This window comes from Callithrix jacchus, chromosome 17, assembly GCF_049354715.1.
Source record: "Callithrix jacchus isolate 240 chromosome 17, calJac240_pri, whole genome shotgun sequence".
Classification (NCBI taxonomy): Eukaryota; Metazoa; Chordata; class Mammalia; order Primates; family Cebidae; genus Callithrix; species Callithrix jacchus.
This window is the reverse complement of record NC_133518.1, coordinates 62438440-62461867: the sequence shown is the minus strand read 5'-3', so window position 1 is coordinate 62461867 and position 23428 is coordinate 62438440. Positions and strand designations below refer to the sequence as shown.

The 23428-nt window shown below is 41.3% G+C and overlaps 1 protein-coding gene and 1 long non-coding RNA gene across 19 annotated transcripts in view; one reads left to right on the top strand and one right to left on the bottom strand.

Annotated features, from left to right (window-relative positions):
- THRB (thyroid hormone receptor beta) overlaps positions 1-4918 on the top strand; it is a 388999-nt gene extending 384081 nt beyond the window's left edge. For 12 of the 17 annotated variants that reach the window (XM_035277784.3, XM_035277782.3, XM_035277783.3 and 9 more), the window contains one exon: positions 809-4918. In XM_035277784.3, the coding sequence (XP_035133675.1) occupies positions 809-1050 (242 nt within the window). In that variant the 3' untranslated portion in view covers positions 1051-4918. The remainder of the gene's footprint in view (positions 1-808) is intronic. The other 5 variants (XM_078354405.1, XM_035277791.3, XM_035277790.3 and 2 more) reach the window with 1 other exon arrangement.
- The window catches only part of LOC118148771 (uncharacterized), an 88684-nt gene extending 66668 nt beyond the window's left edge, over positions 1-22016 (bottom strand). For both annotated transcript variants that reach the window (XR_013528700.1, XR_013528701.1), the window contains exon 1: positions 21765-22016. This is a non-coding gene — a long non-coding RNA (uncharacterized LOC118148771). The remainder of the gene's footprint in view (positions 1-21764) is intronic.
- Positions 22017-23428: the final 1412 nt, after the last annotated feature.

The following is a 23428-nucleotide window of genomic DNA, read 5'->3' as shown; positions in this document are numbered from 1 at the left end:
CTCCTTGTGTCACCTCTTTATCACTTTTAGAAACTGACTTGAGCCTCTCCCACACACTGTGGGAACCCAGAGGTCTGTACAGGACTTGAAAAGATTTCCTGGGCTTTCCAGGGTCCCAGGGTCCATTCACTCCAGCTCCAACTATAGCTATTCTCTTCCCTGCATGGGGTGACTCTGGCACAGCCCACCTTCCCATTTCATTTCATTTCAATTCCCAAACCAGGACTAATACAAGGCTGCTACTGGTAGCAATTATCACTAAAGGTATAAGGGAAGGGAAAGGCCGGTTCACTGCAGCCTGGAAGACAACACAAAATTAAACATGGTGCATCTTGGTCCTCAGGGAAATGTTTTGCTATCCCACATTCTTCCTTTGGCCTCAGGCCTGCTGCAATGTCCCCAGTCCCTTCATATATCTCCCCTTTCTATGCACATCCATGCTCATCCTCTCCCCTCTCCCAGGCAGCCAGTGGAAATTCAAAACTGTTCCCCTCATCTTGCAGAATATTTCAAATGTCAGGCTTCTCCTTATGTACCCTGGCAGGGAGATATCACCTTTCACAGCCAGGAAGGTGATCTGTTGAAACAGAAATATTTATCTTAATAAAGTACTGACTCTCTTCATAAAAATGGTGCTGCTCTCCTGGTACCTGGTCCCTGGAGCACCAGAGTTCACACTGTATCCATGCTCATGGCTAAGAGGGAAGACCCTAGATCTTCCAGGTCCCACTAAAGACCTGGAACTGGACAAGGCAAGCCTTCCCCCTTCAATCTCTTAATCAATTTCCATCTTCTCTCTTCCCCACAGACCGCCCAGGGCTCGCCTGTGTTGAGAGAATAGAAAAGTACCAAGATAGTTTCCTGCTGGCCTTTGAACACTATATCAATTACCGAAAACACCATGTGACACACTTTTGGCCAAAACTCCTGATGAAGGTGACAGACCTACGGATGATAGGAGCCTGCCATGCCAGCCGCTTCCTGCACATGAAGGTGGAATGCCCCACGGAACTCTTCCCCCCTTTGTTCTTGGAAGTGTTCGAGGATTAGACTGACTGGATCCATTCTCATAATTCCTACAGCACTACTGGGTGTCATTTCATTCCATTGCCTAGCTCTTTTTTGTTTGTTTCTTTGTGTCAGGAGGGATTTTTTGGGAGGGGAAAGGGAAGTAGTCCTTGGCATAGACATGGATGAAATTGCCCCTTGAATGCGGGTACTTGAAACTATTGCATTTCGTTCTCCAGTCCTTTGATGTGAATGCTCTCAAGGTTTTGCAGTTGTGGAGATGGGGTGGGGGACAATCATTAACTCACCAGCACCCAAGCATCACCAGCTCCCACCCGTCCCTGGTCTGAGATTTGAGCGAGCAAAACGGCACTGCAGGACACTAAAGAAGCCTTAAAACCAAGATATAACAACCACCTCCACCCAATCCTGATGTTCGCAGGGCTCAAGTTAGCAGAGCACAGACCACCTTTAGTTAGATGTGGCTTTCAGCTTTTTAGAGAAAGACTTGAACAAATTATCATCTATTCAAGAGCATGCTATTTCCAGCACTCTTTATGGTCTCCTAGGAGCATAACTTGGAATGTACAGGAATATTTGTGTCCTAAAAAATCAGCTTCCCTTCCAATATTATTTTTATAACCTTATGATTTAATTCAAATTATACAAGGGCATGACGAAGGATATGCAGGTATTTGACTGATTGACAAGGAAAATACTTGTTTTCAGTGAGCCCAGAGAAATTAGAAAGCTTCACCAATGTCCATGACTCCATGGTTTCCAAAAACCCACATAGCATGACCTCACAGTAGGAAGCCTTCTTTACCATTTAGGCTCAGTGAACAATTTTACAGAAATCAAACCTATTTACAGGGTAACACCCATTTTCTGTGACATCTGATCTCTCTCCCAAGCTCCTGAAGTTCTTTATCCAGGTTGCATCTTTGCTGACCTGACAACAGATTTCCCTATGGATCAAATCTTCTAATCAAGGAAAGATAAGGTGAAATTTCAGTCTTCTTCTGGAGAAATTTTGAGGAGATTAGTGCAGCTACATTCTGAGTTGAAGGAAATGCAGAGTTCTGAGAGCCCCTTCATGTCCTAATGGCTGGAAGATGCTTCCTTCTGCTTAGATCCTCAAGCTCCTTGCTTCATTAACCAATATCTCCTAGTCCCCTTTTTCCCTCTGACTCTGAGACACTAAATAGCTTGACTATCTCTAAACAGAGTGGCCCTGCCACTGACCCTCCTTTCCCTCTTATAGCACACCCTGACAGATAGATACTCAACAGAAAACACCTGCAGACCATGTGTATACTTATCTTTCCTGCCCAACCTGCCTCCCCAATGGCCTGTGCTAGAATAGCTTGTGCCCAGAAAACAAATGGTGACGCCTCATCTCTTCAGTATCAGAAAACGGGCATAGAATGTACCCATGCAGTTGAATGTATCTCATTCTCCACTGGCGTAGTAGATATAAACTATTCCTTTGCCTACCTTTTACTGCCTTATCCTGGAAATATTGGGGAAAATAAGCCATATCAGTGAGATTTACCTAAAAACAAAGGAAGGAAAGTCACTGTGAAAACCAAGTAGATTTTCTTTTTTTAAGTTTGGTGGAGCAATACTGGCCCAGAAGTCTGGGTTCCTGGATTCTAGTTCGTGCTCTGTCAACTGGTAGATTTGTAACTTTAGGTCTTGGTTTTCTCACCTGACAAATAAGTCATGATCTCTAAAACCCTTCCTGCCCTTAATATTGTACAAATTTCAGGGTATAAAAAATCTGCTTCCTTTGTTGGTTTTTTAACACTTAAATTTATCACTCTATTAGACAAGAAGCATGGCCCACTTAACAGTTAAGAAACATACATTTGGTATTAACTTGAAATAATAATTTGACACAATACTAGTCAACTATTTAGAGGCCTTGGAAAAAGAAGAGGAGCAGCACCGAAAATTCCAAGTATGATTGGAAATAATCCAGGGGCGGGGAATTAAATGTTCAATGCACAAAAGCAATTGTACTGGCTTCTGGGGAAAAGGAGGCAAGAACATTGCTATGGAACTTGTTATCCAGAGAAAGGAAGTAGGTGAAAAGATTTACAATTATAGGCACGAAGTTCATTGGCAGATTACCTGCTGTATCTATAGACAGATTGTTTTTGGGTTTGGTTTTGTCTAGGCAGCCTCTAGCCAGGCTCCTTAAGTGCTCTGCTAACATTTCAGCCTTCTCTCTTGACTCCCTGAGGAACCACTCTTTGAAAGATAAACACTTAGCCACCTCTACGCTCCAGGGTAACCCTGAGAAGCTCTGCTGTTTGGGGCAAGCTTTCTTTCCAAAGGGAATGACAGGAAGGAAAGCAGGCAGGGTCCGGCAGCATCAGGCCTTCTGGGGAAAGTTTCCTCATTCTGTGGGATCCTCAGTACATCGGACACCCAGATTTGAATGTAAGTTCAGAGCCTGATCTCAAGCTAAATCAGAATGCTTTGGGGACTAACCATGATCGAGAATTGGCCAAATGGTAAGGTATACAAACAGCCATCCAGCCAGCCCCAAGTAAAGGAACATTTGATCCTTGGCACCTTAAATGATTGCCTTCAATGGGCAAACTGCTGGTCTGGAAATCTTGTTGAAGGCTGAATACTTCATGTCGAGTAGGACAAGTCTTAGCACACTTCAGATTGAAAGAAAAGGCCATAGGACTCAAAGGATAATGACTCTGAAACTAAACTCCTTCCTTCTGAAGCTGACGGAGTTACATAGTGCATCTCAAGACTCCATCTCATAAAACTCATTTGTGAGGGATTTGCTCTAGATTTTTCTAAACATTTTTTCATCTATTGTCCAGACTTGCAAATCAAGTGTGGACCTAATGGAGACACCCTGCACACCTGCGCTCCCACCCCTTCAGCAGGGAGACATCTCAATAGAGGAGAACACACCCGTTATGCTGGGATTCGCATTTCTAAATCACTTCCCTTTTAGGGATGAGCGATGTGGGGTGTGTGTGAGTGTGTGCGTGTGTGTGTGTGACCCCCCAAGTGTACTTTGCTCTTTTAGATGTGCAGTATTTCCAGAAACAGTGAAATAAGTAAGATGTTTTCTTCTTTATGATTCTGCTCAAAACACCACGTGCCGCCTCAGAGCTTTTTCTAGAGCCTCGATCTCAAAGACGCGCTTGACGTGTTGATGCCTCAGCCCAGCGAAGCCCCCTCACCTGTGCCCCAGGCGACAGCTCTTCAATGTGCAGTGCAGGCCTGGGGTGGACTGCCAGGACCTCGCTCTGTGCCAGCAACGCCGTTCTTGTTGCTCCTCGATGAACAGGGGTACAAGCCCTAGCCCCTCCTCGACACTAAGCCCCCCCACAGACTCAGCCTCCATGGAACCGCTGAGCACCCCTCAAAGCATGTCATTGTCAGTGATACCTTTTTATTCTATGGAACTCTAACCTATCTGTGTCATACTGACCTTTTGCTGCATGAGTCATAAATTACGAAATCAGTCTTATGGTTTTTGAAATGTAGCCAGCATTTGTAAGGCTAAACCTTTTTCATGAACTGAATTTAAGTGAATAACCAAGCCACAGTTCCTCTTCAAATGGAGAGTGATGATCGACATTTGAATCTCTTTGCCCCTTCCAACGGCTATGGCATCAGGTTCTAAAATAAGCTCGTAATTTTTCCTGTTATTTTAATAATATGGAAATATTAGCATAGTGTTTCTTTTGATAGTGATAGACTATAATCCATATTTAAATTTTATAGAGAAGAAATTTTATTGTACTGTGATGTAGATATTTATTATCCAGGTAAGGATTTGCCCGGTGTGTATTTTTTACAATTGAGACATTTTACTTTAATCTTTAAAAAAAAAAAAAAAAAACGCATTAAAAACACATTCAAAAAAAAAGACTGGGGGAAAAAAGGTTTGGCCTTATCACAGAATTTTTACTGTGCTGTATAAATGTTTGCAAATGCAAAAAGTGTGCATTTATAGTGTGTTTCCACATTAATTAATGCCGCCTTCAAGAGCAATATTGTGCAGGTAAAACGCTGTTTGTGGCTTTCTGTTGCACAGTTAAAGCTGACCCACCCTATGCACAAGACAATCAAATATAAATCTGTCCTCCTCAGGATGTAGATAATGCTCGTGTAAATTACGGAGCACAATGTGAGACAAAAGGAGACACTTTACATATGTATTGTGGATACAGAAATTATCAGGGCATGAATGAGCTGGTGTGACATTATGCCACTCCTTTCTTTTGGTTTTTCCTTAATAACTCGGCACTTTTCATTTGACCTTAGAGCCAAATTAGTTCTCCGTGCTTTCCTCATAAAAAACCCTTTTTGTTCCCATAATGTTTTCATGCCCTGAGAATCAGAAAAATACTAAAGAATAGGAAAAGATTTACAGTCATTGGAAGACTTGTGTTTTGCAAACAGTGTTAAGTGATATTGCTAGATGGTGATATTTTTTTCAGCCTAAAACTCTGTTGAAATCTGTGATCAAAATGTTTTAAACTATCCAAAAAAAAATTTGTATATTTGGGAAAAATTGATTTTTACATAGCTTTTGTATGCAGATATAAAACTGTAATTATGAATATAGTGGGCGTAGATAAACTCATAAGCTTAAATTCTAAAAAAGAAAAAGCTTATAACAGATATACTTTCCTGTCTCTTTCTTTAATTATTACTTTCTACGTGCCTGCTCTTCTCACCTCAGCTGCGGCCAAAAGGAAGGAAACAAGGATGTAAAGGCATTTGTTTCAAAAATAAACATCTACTAGAATAAGCAAATGTACTTGGGAGGAAACTATGGAGAGAAAGAAGAAACTAAGTAAAATGCTGATGGGGGTTTACCTCTTCGGAAGGGGCCACAAAGATGAGGGGAGAAGGAGAGAGGTAAAGTTTTGCTTTTCAAGGACAACATTGATCTTTTCATCTCAAATTATTAATGGAATTATATTAACATCATCTACCAACATATATCTCAGTCTCAGTTGCCCTGAACACATGTTAATTGGGATTCTTTCTGTGACGAGTTAAAAAAAAAAAAAAAAACTCTAACTGGCCTAAGCATAAAGCTAAATATTGACTTTAATATCTGGGAAATCTAGGTCATTTGCATGCAAAACTTCAGACATGGCTGAATCTGGGTGTACTTAGTATTCTCAGGAAGCTCCTTTCTTCATCTTGTCATTCATGTAGGTTTAATATTCACATGGCCTTTCACCTTATGGTGGCCTCCAATAGTTGCAGGATTGGCTTTACAGCTCCAAATATATTGAAAAGAGAATTTCTTTTCACCAACAATTCTAATGAAAATTCTGGCCTAATTCTCATTGGCCCAGGTTGAGTCATGTGCCCATTCTGAGCCAATCACTGTGGTAGGAAAACGGATGTATAATCAACCTTATCCTCGGGAATCCTGGAACTGGGTGAGGGGAAAGGACAGTCAGCCTCATCTAAACTATGGGCTGAGATTTGAGGCAGGATGATTCCTCAAAGGAAATTCTAAGTCTTGCTGCTGTGAGGGAGAATGGTGGGCAAGCAAAAACAACCACTGTCCACACCAAAGGTAAATCTGAAACCACATCCCATTTCAGCATAGCGAGGGGATCTACTTCACACAGAAGAAGCTCAGCTCAAAGTGTTTATTTGGCCAGGATATGAGCCAATAAACACTTTCCAAAAGAAGTGTTTGATCACATTCTTCCTGGTTCATGAAAACGCCAGTCCAGGTAAGATGGGGCAAGCATCATTAGTTCCCTAAGCTAGACCAGTTCAAAGTACTATTTTCTGAGTTTTTCCACTCTCTATTCAAACACCAAGTATAACCTTTATATATTTATCTCTTTTCTACATTATGTACCTCCCAATTGTACCCTAATGAACGTATCTCTCTCCTCCAAAAAATGACTTGATTCATTTATTTTGGAGAGCTGGAACATACATATTCCAGCTAGGTACCATTCTTAACCCCTTTACACAGGCAAACTCAATCCTAAACTAATATAATATCTAATGGTTTGATTTATATGAAGCTGGCCTTGTGTCACAAACCTGGACACGTCTAGTAATCTATGAAGAGGAGCCAGAGGACAAAGTTGGTTTGCTTCTCCACCCTCAAGATGACAGCTCATTCTGGTTTTACATTTAGCCACTCAGGGCTCTATAGCTTTGTAAATAAGTGGAATTGTCATTAGGTTCATGTACACAAATTCTGACACATTAAATATTGTTTAAACCAAAGCAAAACTTAGTAGAACTACTGAAATGCAGAATGTTACAGATACCATTTGAGCATGTATCTCAAGAGGATTCACTGACTAGTTGATGCAGTGTACCATGTGATACTCTTTTAAGACAATCCACCTACTCCATACACTGATGAAATCATAAACAAAGTCTGTATCTGCACAGTGATATTGCCTGCAGGCCATATTAAAATGAGAAGAGAATTGCCTTAGCATAGGTTCCCCAGAAAGCAGAGCTCAATCCTACAATTTTATTAGGTATTATCATGCCCGAGGAAGAAGGAGTAGAGGCAGAAGTGAATGAGGCATAGAGGAAAAGAGAATAAATATAAAGGTGCATTACTAAGTTGGCTACACTTAGTACTAAGCACAGCTGAGTACTCAATTGTGTAAGACCATCTTCTAAGGGGCCATATCAACTATACTGATCTGGGAGTTAGAAAGAATTTTTCTACTGGCTCTGTCATTACCAAAAATAGGGCTACCTTCCCTCCATGTCTAGGTTGTATATCCCTGGCCACAGAGCAGGTCCCGTGGTGCTTCATGCTTCAGGAGTGAAAGCAGTCCCGCACATGGGGAAAACTGGTCTCTACTTCCACAGATGGGCATACTCCACCTATACTGGTTGGCAGATCAGGTGGTAAGTGGGGTGAAATAGTAGCCCTGGGCCCTGAGGAGATAAGTGGAACTTGGGGGATCTGCAATTTTCTGTTACAAGGGCTGCTTCAGCCAACAAGTTCTTCCAATTATCTGGACATGGGCCATCAAGTTCCAGAGAGAATCATGAAGCTCAATAAGCAATCAAACTTATATTTCACTGTACCATGGATCTGTCCATATAGGGGCTTTTAATGTAATATAAACTGGTCATGTAAATTAATTATTCTCTTGGTTACATTTTCTTGCAATAACTGAAAACATTAAGTACATGTAAACTAATATTTTAATTACACCTTAGTTTTTCTTGTAGCTGTTTCAAGGGCAATTTCTTTTCTATATAAATATCTATCTGAAAGTTTTATAGAAGCCAATAAAAATATTTTATTTTTCCATATAAAACTTCACTTAGTATAAACTTTTTTGGAAATAATACATATAAAGAGTAAAGTCAGAAGAAGTTGAAATAAATACTCCTTTTCTTTCAGGACAGACTGATAATGTTCTGTATATTTTCTTTGAACTTTCTTGTACATAACACCAATAGCCATGAGGAAGATGCATATAAAGGAAGACATCTTCAAGTTAATTAAAAAATTCTTGGGCCCACAAATCTCAGTGGGTACAGAGATATGAAAAACACTCCTCAGTATTACCCTAAGTCCTAAAAAGAGACTGCAGTCTTATTTATTGTAGATATGCAGTTAGGTTTGCATTCCAATGATTTTATGATTTCTCCAACGGGAGCTTTTAGCCCTAAAGAGATATTTTAGGATATCTTTCCACTATGTAAAGTCAAGGCCAAGTAGCATCTGTGTAATAAGTTATATCAAAAGATGAATAACCTCCCGGGTGCAATCGCTCATGCCTGTAACCCCAATACTTTGGAAGGCTGAGATGGGAACATTGCTTGAGGCCAGGAATTTAAGACCAGCCTGGACAATATAGCTAGACCCTTGTCTCTACAAAAAATTCTAAGAAAAAAATTCACCTGGCATGGTAGCGTGCATCTGTAGTTAGCTCCTTAGGAGGTTGAGTCAGGAGAATCCTTTGTGCCTAGTTTGGGGCTTCAGGGAGCTGTGATCATATCCCTGCACTCCAGCCTGTGTGACAGAATAAGACTCTATCTATTAATAAATAAAAAATAAATAATAAAATGAGAAACCTGAGATCACCAAAGATTATTCATTGGTAAGTGAACTATCTTGTGAGACTCCAGTTGAAAATTTCAGAAAATTCACCTCCATTTTCCCCAGCACTTTGACAGAAGTTCCATTCATTGCTACTTTCCACTCAAGAGCCCCAGAAACCACCCCAAGTGCTCCCTCCCACAGTTCTTCACCATCATGTTGGAGTATGTAATAATTGCCCACAATGTAAGGAACACCTACTGTATGCCAAAAATCATGCTAGACCCTTTATATTACCTCTAATCCTCCAAACAAACATGGAAGTAGGTGTTAGTATTCTCATTTGGCAACAGGGACATGGGACTCAGTGTGAATAAGCAAATTATCTAAGATGACACCATTGGCAATTGTCAGAGATCCTGGGGTTCCAAGACCCATATTCTTTTTACAACCTGCACTGAGACCAGGGTAAAGCTTAGCCCCTTAAAAAAACAAAAAAGCAAGTCTGCTCTGGAAATCTTTGTCATTTCCCTTCCTAAAAGTTCACCTACTCTAATGAAAAAAAAAATGTACATCATAAAGGAAGGTTACCTGACTTCTCATTAGACTGTGTCCATTACAAAACTACTCACTGCTATTGCAACATAAAGTATAATTTCTCTTTGTAGGACCCATGTATAACCCAGCTGGCTTCTAGAGATGTTCATCCTAAGCATTTGAGGCTCTGAATCATCAAGTTTTGGGAGAGACAAATTGTACTGCATAATTGAAAAAGAATTTACAGTCATGGAGGTTGGAAGTAGGGAGGGCAAGCAAGCAAGATGACAGAAACACTTATGCTTCAAGATGTGACAGCATGTTGTAGCACTCTCAACTTTGGATAATCAACTTATTGGCAAATGCATGATACAGATGAATTCCTTGTAGAAATAAATGAAAAGAGACATTCAGCCATGTTTATGTGGAAGTCATGAGTCCCAGAACAAAGGGGATCTTAATAATCTAATTATCCCAGAATTCGTAGGATTCTTTTTGTTTTTGTTTTTCGAGACAGAGTTTTGCTCTTGTTGCCCAGGTTGGTGTGCAATGGTGTGATCTCGGCTCACCACAACCTCCACCAACGGGTTCAAGTGATTCTCCTGCCTCAGTCTCCCGAGTAGCTGGTATTACAGCCATGTGCCACCATGCCTGGCTATTTTTGTATTTTTAGTAGAGTCAGGGTTTCTCCATGTTGGTTGGGCTGGTCTCAAACTCCTGACGTCAAGTGATCCACCCATCTTGGGCTCCCAAAGTGCTGGGATTACAGGCGTGAGCCACTGCGCCTAGCCTACTTTGTCTAGTTTTAAAGAATTGAGAGAAGAGCTTTTCAAAGCAATTTTATGTAGCTCTTTAAAGGGAGGGCTCTAGCTGACATCTGGTAGATAGGTTTACTTAAGACTGTACTTAGATGTGGGAATAAATTAGCAAATTGAAGGTTCTTGTGGAATTTTCCACAGGAAAGCAATAATAAAAGCCCACTATTCACTCACACCTGCAATTAAAGGAAAACAATAAGTCTTAAACAAAATACAGCAAACCAAACTCAGATACATTCAAGAGAGAACTTTTTTATGATAAAATACTTGCAATATCTGAAATGTCACAGAATTAACATCAGGAATATGCAGGTAGATTTTGCAAATCAACAAGAAAAACACACAAAATGTCATAGTAAAATAGAATATTCACAGAAGGAGAGGCCCAAATGGCTAACAAGTATATGAAGAGATCCCCCACCTCATGAGTAATCAGAAATACGAAAACTGACATTGCTCTATACCCACAAATTAGGTAGAAAGAAAATATCAAGCATTAACAGGAATGTAAAAAGTTAAGGACCCCATCTCCTGCTAATGAGAGTGTACATTACAGTTCAGCCCTTTTTTCCTAGAGCCAGAATTCCCATTCTGGGAAAATATCCCAAGCTCTTGCAGAGATCTATAGGCATAGGAATCCTAGCATCACATACTTTGCAATATTAGGAAGCTGAGTTCAGACTAGGCCAGAGGAGACAAATACAGGGTGGAGGCATCCCTACCATGGAAATCACTGCAGCATAGAAAGCATTGAAATACACCTGCATACTGAAACATGTAAAACAACAACAAAAAGACCTATAATACAATACTATTTATGTAAACTGCAAACACAAAGGAATACCATACATTTTGTATGGAATCATATTATATAAGCAAGGATATACATGCAGCACATTACACTGGGTGCCTTTATAGAAGAGATGAAGGGGAAAAACGAAATAAATTGTAGCCATCAGAAAATAAGAAGTATGGGTCAACAGATCGAGACCATCCTGGTCAACATGGTGAAACCCCGTCTCTACTAAAAATTACAAAAAATTAGCTGGGCACGGTGGCGCGTGCCTGTAATCCCAGCTACTCAGGAGGCTGAGGCAGGAGAATTGCCTGAACCCAGGGGGCAGACGATGCAGTGAGCCGAGATCGCGCCATTGCACTCCAGCCTGGGTAATAAGAGCGAAACTCCGTCTCAAAAAAAAAAAAAAGAAAGAAAATAAGAAGTATGATTATCTCAAGTCCCTACACCTAAGGCCATTCTCCCACAAAACTGCCAAGTTCTAAACATCTCTTTACCATCCTTTCCCTGAGACAGTTATAGCAGTTCCTGCATGAAAATGGACATTAAATGATTGGATAACAGAATCCTGGGTGAGAAGCACAATCTATGGCCTCAGAGACAGGAAGATGACGTGAAAAATGGCCTGACAGTGACTATGGGAAGAAAAGAGAAAAAAACGAGAAAGCAGTAGACAGTCCTGATTGATAGATGGTCTTCCAGCCGCAGAATCGATTTTTCCAGTCAACAATATCGAATGTGAAACTCCAATACATAAGCGAGAAAAGGCCATTCAGCCACCCCAGAGTCCCCAAAGTAAATCTGTCTCTAGGGATCCCTAAATCTCCAGTAGAACTCTGGAAACCTCTGATCTAGAAATTCTTATATGTTTAAGCCAAGTCTAGGGTGCTGGGTGGGTGAGTCAACTTTATTTAAAGGGCCAGAGTAGAGCCAGTAAGGCTCCTTTGCATCACCACCAGTCTACAGAGATTGGACCTAAGGCTATGCTGCCTGGCACAAGGATGGGGAAACCTGAGAGACAGTCTTTGCTGCCATCACTCCTACTTTATCCTCTGAAAGCAAATTGACAAATGTCTTTCATTTTTATGGGCCTGGTATTGAATGTTCAATTTGTTTGTGTTTAAACAAGTTTAAACTAAACTATTTCTGTCTCTTCCCAGTTTCCGCCAATTCAGAGGCTTATGAACCAGGACCCAACCCATTTCATATGGGGAATGACCCGACGACTTGGGAACAGTTAGCCTGCAGAAGACTTGAGATAGCATTTCACACCCAAGCTGGCTGCCAGGTGAAACAGAAAATCAATTTGTTCTGTGCTGCTTCTTAAGAGCATAGCCAGGACTAATGAAAGGATGACTGGATAATACTCAGATGTCAATATCAGCTCAAAAGAAGGAAGAATTATATAACACTTAACTGCCTACAATGTAAATAATGAGTTCCCCCATCACTCAAGTTGTTCAAGCAAAGACTGAAATATCATCTGACAATGACTGAGGTTGTAAGAAGGCTGGAACCTCAGACAAATGACCTCTCAGATCTGCTTCAGCCCCAGGTTACATCATGATCATGACCATAACCGTGTCCTCGGGGATCAGCTTTTAGGCTGACCCTGCTGCTGTATTTTAGGTTCTCCACAAGGAAACATGTGAGATCAACCTCAGTGAGATTTGACTTCTGGTGCCACTTACTTAGAATGTATAATCATTCCCTGCAAAAGCAGACCACCCAGTAAGATAGTCTACCATCTGCCTCTCCATGTTTTTTTTAATAATCATTCCACCAGCTCCTGAGAAAACCTGCTCTGTGCAGCCATGAATCAGACAAGCTAATTTGAAACCATTATCAGAGAGAATGATGTGCCAGAATCAAAGAGCAACTCAAAAGTGAGAAAAAATATAGAAAATAAATTCTAGGATAGTCTGATACACTGGGGACATTTCTTTGTCATTGGTTCATCAGCATGATGTCAAAAACCACAGTAGTTATTGAGTCTCCATCATAAAATGAATCTCGATTCAATTACCTCTTGTTGAGATTCTGCACATGGGTTGTTTGCTCAGGCATGAATTTATTTTGACCAAAATTAGTCTTAATCAGCTTGGCTGAGTAATGACATAGCCAAAAAGCACAGCCAGTGGGCAGTTTGAGAGGCTTCTCTGACAATTCATTTATCAGAGACAAATAGAACTTATAAAACATGTTCTGCAAGGAGTTAATCCTTCTTCCACATTTCAGAACACTTTCATTCTGTGCCATGGTCATTCACCACGGAAAGGCATCTGGGGAATAAAATGTGCCCTTTGGACAGAGTGCTGCCTTAAAATAGTCAGGGTAAGGAGGTTGTATTTTGCTGTTCTGCTTACAAGATCTCAGCTACTTCTGCGTGGGCACCTCATGAGGCTTTAGAGCTAAGAAACTGGCTTATTTTGAACGTCTATCAGAAATGGCCATAATTAGATTCTGACCACTCTAAATTACTGTGGATTATAAGCAAAACTAAAAATGTGCTGGTGCAACTTTTGCCTCCAAAATAGTGATTACGAGTCACATATTTACAAGGACTGATGACATCCAGCTTGTCATAAAAACATTTCAAGTGCAATCAGTTTTATCGTCTCCGGGAATCCTTTCATTCCACTACCAAGTGCAGCTTCTTCCTCTCCACAAACAAGACCATATGCTCTCCCTGAAAATAAAAATGCATAAATACGTCTGATACAGACAGAGATGTTGGGGCAGGAGTATCAAGGAGAAGGAAGTGCCATAATTCCAAAAAGCATGGTGTCCATGGTATGTAAAAATAAAACCACTGACTCCAGAGATTCAAAGCCAGTATATTCTTAACTTGAACCCAAGTATCTCTGGTATTCTGAGAACTTATTCTCAGATGTTAACAAATGTTTATTGATTTTTTTTTAATTTCCAGTTTCATTCCAAAGTAATTTTTAAAACTTACATATGTTTTTGCTATTGTGAACAGTGCTGCAGTGAACATACGTGTGCATGTGTCTTTATGGTAGAACGATTTATAATCCTTTGGGCATATACCCAGCAATGGGATTGCTGGGTCAAATGGTATTTCTTTTCTAGATTCTTGAGGAATCACCACACTGTCTTCCACAATGGTTGAACTAATTTACACTCCCACCAACAGTGTAAAAGTGATCCTGTTTCTCCACATCCTCTCCAGCATCTGTTGTCTCCTGACTTTTAAATGATCGCCATTCTAACTGGAGTGAGACTGTATCTCATTGTGGTTTTCATTTGCATTTCTCTAATGACCAGTGATGATGAGATATGGATGGAGCTGGAAACCATCATTCTAACACAGAACAGAAAACTAAATACTGCATGTTCTCACTCATAAGTGAGAGCTGAATAATGAGAACACATAGACACAGGGAGGGGAACATCACACACCGGGGCCTGTCAAAGGATGGGGAGTTAGGGGAGGGATAGTATTAGGAGAAATACCTAATGTAAATGACGGGTAGATGGGTACAGCCAACCACCATGGTACATGTATACCTACGTAACAAACGTTCTGCACATGTATCCCAGAACTTAAAGTGTAATTTTTTAAAACTTACACCTATTTTTAACCATCTAGATGAATTCAAAACCAAATAAAATTTCAACCATTCATTTATAGTCATCTTTACAGTGCCTAGACTATGAATAATTATCTGCCTTTAACTGTTGCAGCTAATGAGGACAAAAGAAATGCAGACAATATATAAATGATACAGACCACACCCAAACCCACAGAATCTGGCTCACTGGGTCCATGAATGATTTTTTAGTAATCAGTAAGAGAAAAGAGGTGGGCAGCTTCAGTTATAACTGAGGATATTGTTTTGGGCTTCCCAAATTTGAGGCATCTAAACCACCTGAGAGGCATTTGGCACATATACAGGCAAATTTCTTAAAACAAGATATATTACACTTATAATGTTTTTCAATTAATAAATTAAAACAGCATGATTGTTTTGTCAATGAGAGAAGATATTGTTTGAGATCTTTCCCCAGGTGTCTTTATCTACGTTGATGATGGACAGCTTGTGCTGTACATGAGATTCTTCTAGAACAAGGCAAATTTTCTTGCCTGAGACTAGAAAACATTCCCTTAACTATTGAGGGGAGAAGGAAAGTGAAAGAAACTTCAGTTAAGTCTGGGGCAGTTTGAGAGTAAAGAGGACTTGGACTCCCTTTCTTGGGTTGAGGCTATGAAAACAGAAAGACCCCATAAAAGAAATTGACACATGATGTATGAGTTCTCCAAGCCTCAGAGTAACAAGGAAATGGTCAGATAATTTCATGATGCTGAGAGAGGCCCAAAATAGCCTGAGTTTAGATAATAACCACAAAACTTCCCCTAGCTCAATTTGATAGAACAATAGAATCACCACATGCACAGAGCACCTAAGAATGGCCCAAAAATTAGCTGAGAGAGAAAATTTGACATAAAAGAGCTTGCAGTCAGGAATGAGGGGAAGACTATGTCTCGGCTGACGCCATTGTGGACTGTTTACTGATGACATTATGAACGAGCTGTCCTCAGCCATGACTTGACACCATAAGGAAATTATTCCCAGATTTTAACGTGCATCAGAATTATCTGGCAAGCTTGTTATCACGGATTCCTGGGCCCCAGTCACACAGCTCCTGATTTAGCTGGCCTGGGCTAGAGAGTGAGAATCTGCATTTCGAACAAGTTCTTAGGTGATGCTGAGGTTGCTGCTCTGGGAACCACACTTGGAGAATCACACTGTTCTGTTGCGTCCTAACCCCTGACTTACATGAAGCTCAGATAGAAGTAGGAACTCCTGGAATAACGGAGCTCACACTGGGAGTATACTGATGGGAAGATAAAGATTTACATTTCTCATACATCTGTGCATGGGGACTAAGGTTTGTATCCATCATGGAGATATGAGCAAATGGCTTTCTAAATCTCTATTTGATTATTTTCTCTTCTGGAAAGCATCACTTCCCTATTTCAGTAAAACATTGAATGTAATTATTAAATATACCCAATAACATATTGATGTATTTGTTCAACACTTAATAAAAAAAAAAAGATCATTCAGTGTTAAAACTCACTGCCCAGTATAAAATATTTTAAATAAATTACAGACAAGATAACAATGCTTTTTCCAAAATACATTCTAGCAAGTCACTTCTCCGCTCAATATTCCCTGTTGCTTCCTGCTTACCCAGTTAAGATCTTCAGGCCCTCACGCTGTGGCCTGCAAGGCTGTGCAGGACCGGGGGCCCAGCTAACCCCCATCCTCTTTCCCTATACTCCCAGCTCACTCACTTTGCCCTGGCTATACTGAACTACCTGCTGTTGCTTGAAAAGCCCAAGGACATTCGCACTTCAAAACTCTGTGTACTGCTCCCTCTGCCTGAAAGAGCAGCCCCTGAGCCTCTTCCCTCCTTTCTATTAGGCCTCCACTCAAAAAGGACCTTATCAGGAAGAATTTTCCTCCTTACCCACAAAAAATAGCTCCCTTCACCTTCATCTTCCTCCACTCTCCATCCGCTCTGCCCTGGTCTGTTACTCTTCTCATCACTTACCGTGGCCTGGTATATTTCATATTTCAGTTGTTTTTATCTTTTAATTATCTACTATAATGTAAACTCCATGAAAGAGGATATTTGCTTTGTTTACTGCTATATCCCCCGGAAGTATCTGGCACATACTCTCACTCAGTAAATAATTGTGAAATGAATGAACAGAAAGAAAGGCCCAGCAGGCCCAAGGAATCAGCAATCTCTACTCCTACAAATACCCAAAGAGGCCTGCGGGAAAACAGCCCCGCCAGCATGGCAGCCCCAGTTGCTTTCACATGCCCACCTTCCCCTTTCTCTTTCACCATCAAACACCCACCCACCTGCATTAAGGAAGAACTACCCATGTGCTGTTTGCAAGAAAAAAAAGGAGGCAAAACCCCAGGGTGAAGTGAACTGCAAAACTGAAAAGCCAGGGACAAGAAGAGAATTCTTGCCCACCTGAAGTAACCCACCCTCAGCTGAGAATGCAAAAGAACTGCCTGTGATTCCACCACCCCAGGATAGGCACAGCTGACATCTGAGTAGACAGACATCCTTCTGGACATGTTTATATGAATAATACACAGGCATATTAATCATGGTTTCAACTTTCAATGTAGACCTAGTTCCAGACAAAGATCTCTAGGAGTTCATCCATAAGGAATAAAAAATCTCAAAATTAGATCAACAGTAGAGACAGGAATGGGGGGAAGAAAGGGCGTTACACTTAAATGATGTTTTCCATAGGCTTTCTGGAAGCTGACAATTCTCTGCTACAAAGCCCACAGCCATAATTGTTTTTGATAAGTAATGTGTTTAGATGAGTAATGTCACAAGGGTCACATTTTTTTTCATTCTCACCTTTTATCAGAAACACAGAAGTACCACAATTTAGCCCTCAATTATCACCAGCTTCCTTGGAGACGTTTGAGAACTTAACGAGTTTATCCTTTTGTATGAGCAGAGAGTTCAAATTGAATTTTTCCAGTGAGTCACATTAAAATTTATTCCAAGTACCTTTTTAAATTTGGACCTTTAAAAAAGACATTGAGTTTTCTAGAATCAAAATGTATCTTCTTCCTTAATACAGTGATAAATTCCCACAGAAGCTGCCCAAATTATACTTCAGTGAAACCAAAGATCTAGAGAAGCTGCAGAAAAGAGATTGAAGTGACTTTCAATTTAAAGTGATTAGGAGTTCAGAAAAGGCAACTTTTCTGAATGTCAACGTTCTACAGAGTCTCAAGCTTTGAGTCTGGAAATTTAGAACGCTGTTGTGTTAAGTGGCCCTGACACAGTCCACATATGAGCATATTCTTTATTTCCTACTTTTTTCTCTCTGTGTTTTCCAACCATTCCTACCGCAGAGGCAGATACATAGGTAGTTTTTAGTAATATATGTAAATGAATGGATGAATACATATCCTTGCATACCCATCAGATATCTCAGCACCTTCTGGACATTTTTTAATATTAAGTTTGCATTTGTTATCTTGTGATTCATAATAAAAGACCAACGTGGCATAATTATTTTTCCAAGAGCCCTTCAGATGACAGCAACATACGGTAAAAAGATCATGGGCTTCAGAATACAGATGTGGATTGGAATCCTGGTCTCACTATCCCTTGTTTCCTTACCTTAGCTGTTTAACTTTCTCCTACCTCAACTTTCCTGTTTGTGAAATAGGAATCATAGTACCTATTTTGTGTTGGGAGAGACAGTTCTCTCTATGGGTCTCTCAAAACCATATGCAATGCGTAAGGTATGCCAAGAATGCAAGGCCCTGTGTTCACTTATCCAAGCTATTTGTCAGGATCGTGCCTGCAGCGAGCAACCTGAGGACAAAGTAATGTCTCCTGCTCTAGAACAAGAACACAACTACTTACTACTTGCTATAAAAGTAGTAGATTCTCCGAGCTCAGTGTTCCCTGGCTATAACACAAACGCACTGTGGGTATAGTATGCCTCTGGACCTGTGTCGGCTTGCCCTCTGAGTTTTAGGAGCAAAGCGAGCTGATGCTGATGCTCTTTGCTGTGATGATGAGTAATAAAGTTCTTTGTCTCTGACCTAGGAATCTCAGGTCTTCAGCTAGCATCAAAAATAACAGACTAATACTCACTGGAAAATACATTTTAAACATTAATGGGTTAATTTACTACCTTGTAAGTAGGGTAAAAGAAAACCCCTCACCTGACATTCTACAGGAGTGTTGAAAGGCTAGATGCAGTAGCCTAAATAAAACACCTGGCACTAAATAGGCACTAAATAAACACACACGAAAATTTTCCTTTAGTGTCTTATTTAACTTTCCTTAACTATCTTAGATAAATAGTCATTGACAAAATTATAATGGCAGCCAGGCACGGTAGTTCATGCCTGTAATCCCAGCACTTTGGGAGGTCGAGGGTGGATCACCTGAAGTCAGGAGTTCAAGACCAGCCTGACCAATATGGTAAAACCCCGTCTCTACTAAAAACAGAAAAATTAGCCTGGCATGGTGGCATGTGTGTGTGATCCCAGCTACTCGGGAGGCTAAGACAGAAGAATCACTTGAACCCGGAAGGCAGAGGCTGCAACACTCCATCTCAAACAAAGAAAAAAAAATTACGATGGCAGGAAGTTTGCTCCTCCCTTCACCTTTCCCATATAATCTATCTTGTATCTGTCCCACATGGAGTGGTAAGGTAACCAAATTCTCCTACGGGGCTTATAGCAGTTACCTCTCTGGAGGTAGAAGTGCCTGGAATAGAAGGAAACTGAAGATGTAAGCCATGGGTCTGTAACAATGAAATTTCAAACGTGGGGTGAGAGTAGGTATTTCGGGGCAGGAGACCACATCTGTACTTCAAATCCCAACACTACTTGCCATATTCATTACCCTTCCATCCCTACACTGGATCCTCTGATGTTTACTTCACATCAAGAGAGAGGAAGGAAGGAAATTTTAGAAACAAAATGTATGCCAAAATTCAAAATCATTTTCTGATAACTGAAAAGATCTATGTGAGGCAAAAGAATGTAACAAAACAGACTCTTCACAGGATGGTTATAACCTGGTCTTTACCTCCAAACATACCTAGAAGCAAAAAGGTACCTTGCACTCTGCAATAGTTTTCTATTTCTGCTGTAACAAATCACCACAAACTTGGTGGCTTAAACAACACAAATTTGTTGTCTGAAAGTTCTGTAGGTCAAAAGTCCAACACAGATCTCATTAAGCTACAACCAAAGTGTCAGCCGGCCTGGTGCCTCTGTGGAAGCCCAAGGACAGAATCTGTCTCCTTGCCTCTTCTAGCTTCTAGAGACGATGCTCATTTCTTAGCTCCTGACCCCGTTTCCCCATTCCTGGCAGGTCAAGCTCTTCTCACACTGCCCTCTCTCTGGTTCACCGTAGCCAGAAAAGATTCTCAGCTTTTAAGAACTCCTTTGATTACATGGGGCCGACTGGGATAATCCAGGATAAGCTCCCCATCTCAAAGACCTTAACCTTAATCAAATCTGCAAAGACCCTTTTGCCAGATAAGGTAATATATTCGCATGTTGGAAAGAGGGGGATGATTAAGATGTAGAATAATTAGGACTAATTGGGACTTGGAGGGGCATTCTGCCGACCACACTCTGCTTCTAGAAGCCTCCTGAGATTGACTCATTCCCAAAGATGTTCAACTTGACCATTTCTCAAGAGAACTGAAATGGCTCTAAAGGCAAAACATTTCTACCACAGTGAGGCAAATGAAAGTGCCCAGTGGCTGGGCACTGTTTAATTTTTGTTTTAATTTCTACACATTGGCAGGAAAAAAATTAGAGGAATGTTTTTGAGATTCTAAGAGAAGCCACTCAGCTCCAGTAACCATGGTGATGGAAATTCTGAGAAGAATGTTAACTTCCATTATGTGAGAGCAGATGAAACCAAAGCCTTGGCCCACACAGCAAACCTTTGGGTAGCAACATGTTCTAGAAAAATGGAGCCTGACGAGTCCAGATTGCTTTTTCTTGAAATATCAAGCAAGTCTAAAATGATTACTACCCATGAGACTTTTTTTAATGCTGTTAGGTTTGGGGGTGTGTTAGATTGTTTTGCATTGCTATAAATGAGTACCTGAGGCTGAGTCATCTATAAAGAAAAGAGGTTTAATTGGCTCATATTTCTGCCTAGCCCTGGCATAGTTGGCTTCTAGTGAGGCTTCAGGACGCTTTTACTCATGGTAGAAGGCAAGGGGGAGCAGGCATGTCACACGGCAAGAGAGGGAGCAAGAGAGAGGGAAGGAGGTGCTAGGTTCCTTTAAATTGTAAACTAATAGCAAGAACTCACTCATTCCCATGAGGCTGGCACCAGGCCATTCATGAGGGAGAGTCCCTCCTGACCCAAATACCTCCCACTGGGCCCCACCTCCAATGCTGGGAATCACATTTCAACATAAGATTCAGAGGGTGAAAACACTCAAAGCCTACCAGGAGGTAAAATGATATGACAATGTGAGGTCTATGTTACCTGAAAGGTAGCAGGAGGCATAGCAGATGATGGGAAGAAGAAAAGTGCGTATGTACCTTGGAGATAACACCCACAGAAAAAAATATTCATTCAAAAATATTCATTGAGCATCCCTGCATTTAAAAAAAAGCACCATGTTAGGTGCTCTGGACTTGACGATGAATTAATCAAGAAGCCTATTCTGGGGGAATTTGCACTCTAATATTGAAGACAAGAAACGAATCATTCTTTAAGCATAGTAGACGAACGGTAGCTCCCTAGGGCAGTGCTTATCAAACTTCTTTGCCTACATGTCTTGTTAAAATGTAGATTCAGTAGGTCCAAGGTAAGGCCTGAGAGTCTACGTTTTTAACAAGCTCCTAAATGATGATAGTGCCAGTGCTGCCGGTCGCAGGACCGTGCTTTCAGTAGCAAAGATCTAGAGCAGCATTTCTTTTTTCTTTTTGAGACAAAGTCTCGCTCTGATGCCAGACTGGAGTGCAATGGCACAATCTCGACTCACCGCAACCTTCGCCTCCCGGGTTCAAGCGATTCTCCTGCTTCAGCCTCCGAGTAGCTGGGACTACAGGCACAAGCCACCACGCCTGGCTAATTTTTATATTCTTAGTAGAGACAGAGTTTCACCATGTTGGCCAAGATGGTCTCAATCTCTTGACATTGTGATCCGCCTGTCTCGGCCTCCAAAGTGCTGGGATTACAAGCGTGCGCCACCGCGCCCGGCCTAGAGCAGCATTTTGTAGACCTCACTGTGCTTGAGAATCACCTGGGGAAATTTAACAAACAAATGATGCCCAAGGCTCCTCCCACATCGTTCGGTAATAATTAGCTACAGTGAGACCCTGGCAACAGTATATGTTGTGAAAGCTCCCGTGATTAAAATAATTTAATATATAGCTAAAGACTGAGTACTATTAACACAAAGCATTATAGCTGTTGAGAAATCTTGGGTGTTGGTTCTTAAAATGTGGGCCCCAGACTCACAACATCAGTAATCACAGGAGAACTGGTCAGAATTGTAAATTCCTGGGCCCTCCCCTAGGCCTACTGAATCAGAAACTCTGGGTGCCAATTAAAAATAATAATAACAAACTGTTTTGACACACTTTCCAGATGAGTCCAATGTGCAATCAAGTTTGAGCCCCACCAATCCAGGGCAGCTGTTCCCAGCCAAGATGCGCATTCGAATCAGCTGAAGTGTTTCAAGCCCACAGCTGTCCTCACCTCACGCTATTCCTGAATCAATTGGTCTGGGGGGCGGGGGATCCTGATTCGGGTATTATTGAAAACATGTACAGGTAGCTCAGATGTGGCCCCAGACCAAGAACCACTGACAGGGGGTGTTGCTCAGAAAAATCATCCCCTTCTCTTCTCATTCATTTATTCATTTCTTCCACACATTTCACAGAGCAACTACCCAGTCCTCACCATCAAAGAGCCCTCCCCCGTTTACAGAAGAAGACTAAAGAGCTTGGCGGTGGGGAGCAACACAAAATGGGGAGTAGACTAGGCAGAAGGGACCAGTACAGAGATAAGAGACCCTGAGCAGAGAGGACAGATCCAAGGGAGAAAGGCTGGAGGCTGGGGACCCAGCTGGAGGCCAGCACAATGGCCTGCACGAGAGGTGAGCCCTTCGGAGGAAGAGATGAGAAAAGGAAACACCTGTGACCCATCACCATCAGCCTCGGCTTGCTGCTCCATTGGCCGCCCTTTCTACTTCTGATCCGTATGTGCCTATTTAGCAGCACAGTCTGTCTCTCATTCTAGAGTGTGCTTCGGCCCTGTGTTAGTACGTTTTAGAATGTCAGGGTCCTGTCATTTCATCGTCAGCAGATTCAGTGACCAGAGAGAAGAGGAAACACAGGGAAGCTTTATATTAATAAAAGTCTCGCGTTGAGTATTCCTAAAGAACAGTCCAAAGTAAGCAGCTTGCCTGCTTCTTTCCTGGTGACAGTAATGAATTGGGGCCTACCCCTTCCCAGAGCTCCTGAAAAGCAATTGGATCCAGACTCCACTCCAGAACCGGAATGGACTTTTTGCTCAACACAGCTGCTGCCGGCCAGTCAGCTTCATGGGACATGTGCCAAGAGGTCTTCCATTCCATCTTTAATAAACAAATTAGAGTCCCAACAAAAACTCTTCCAATGAGCCCTTTTGCTGAGCTAAATT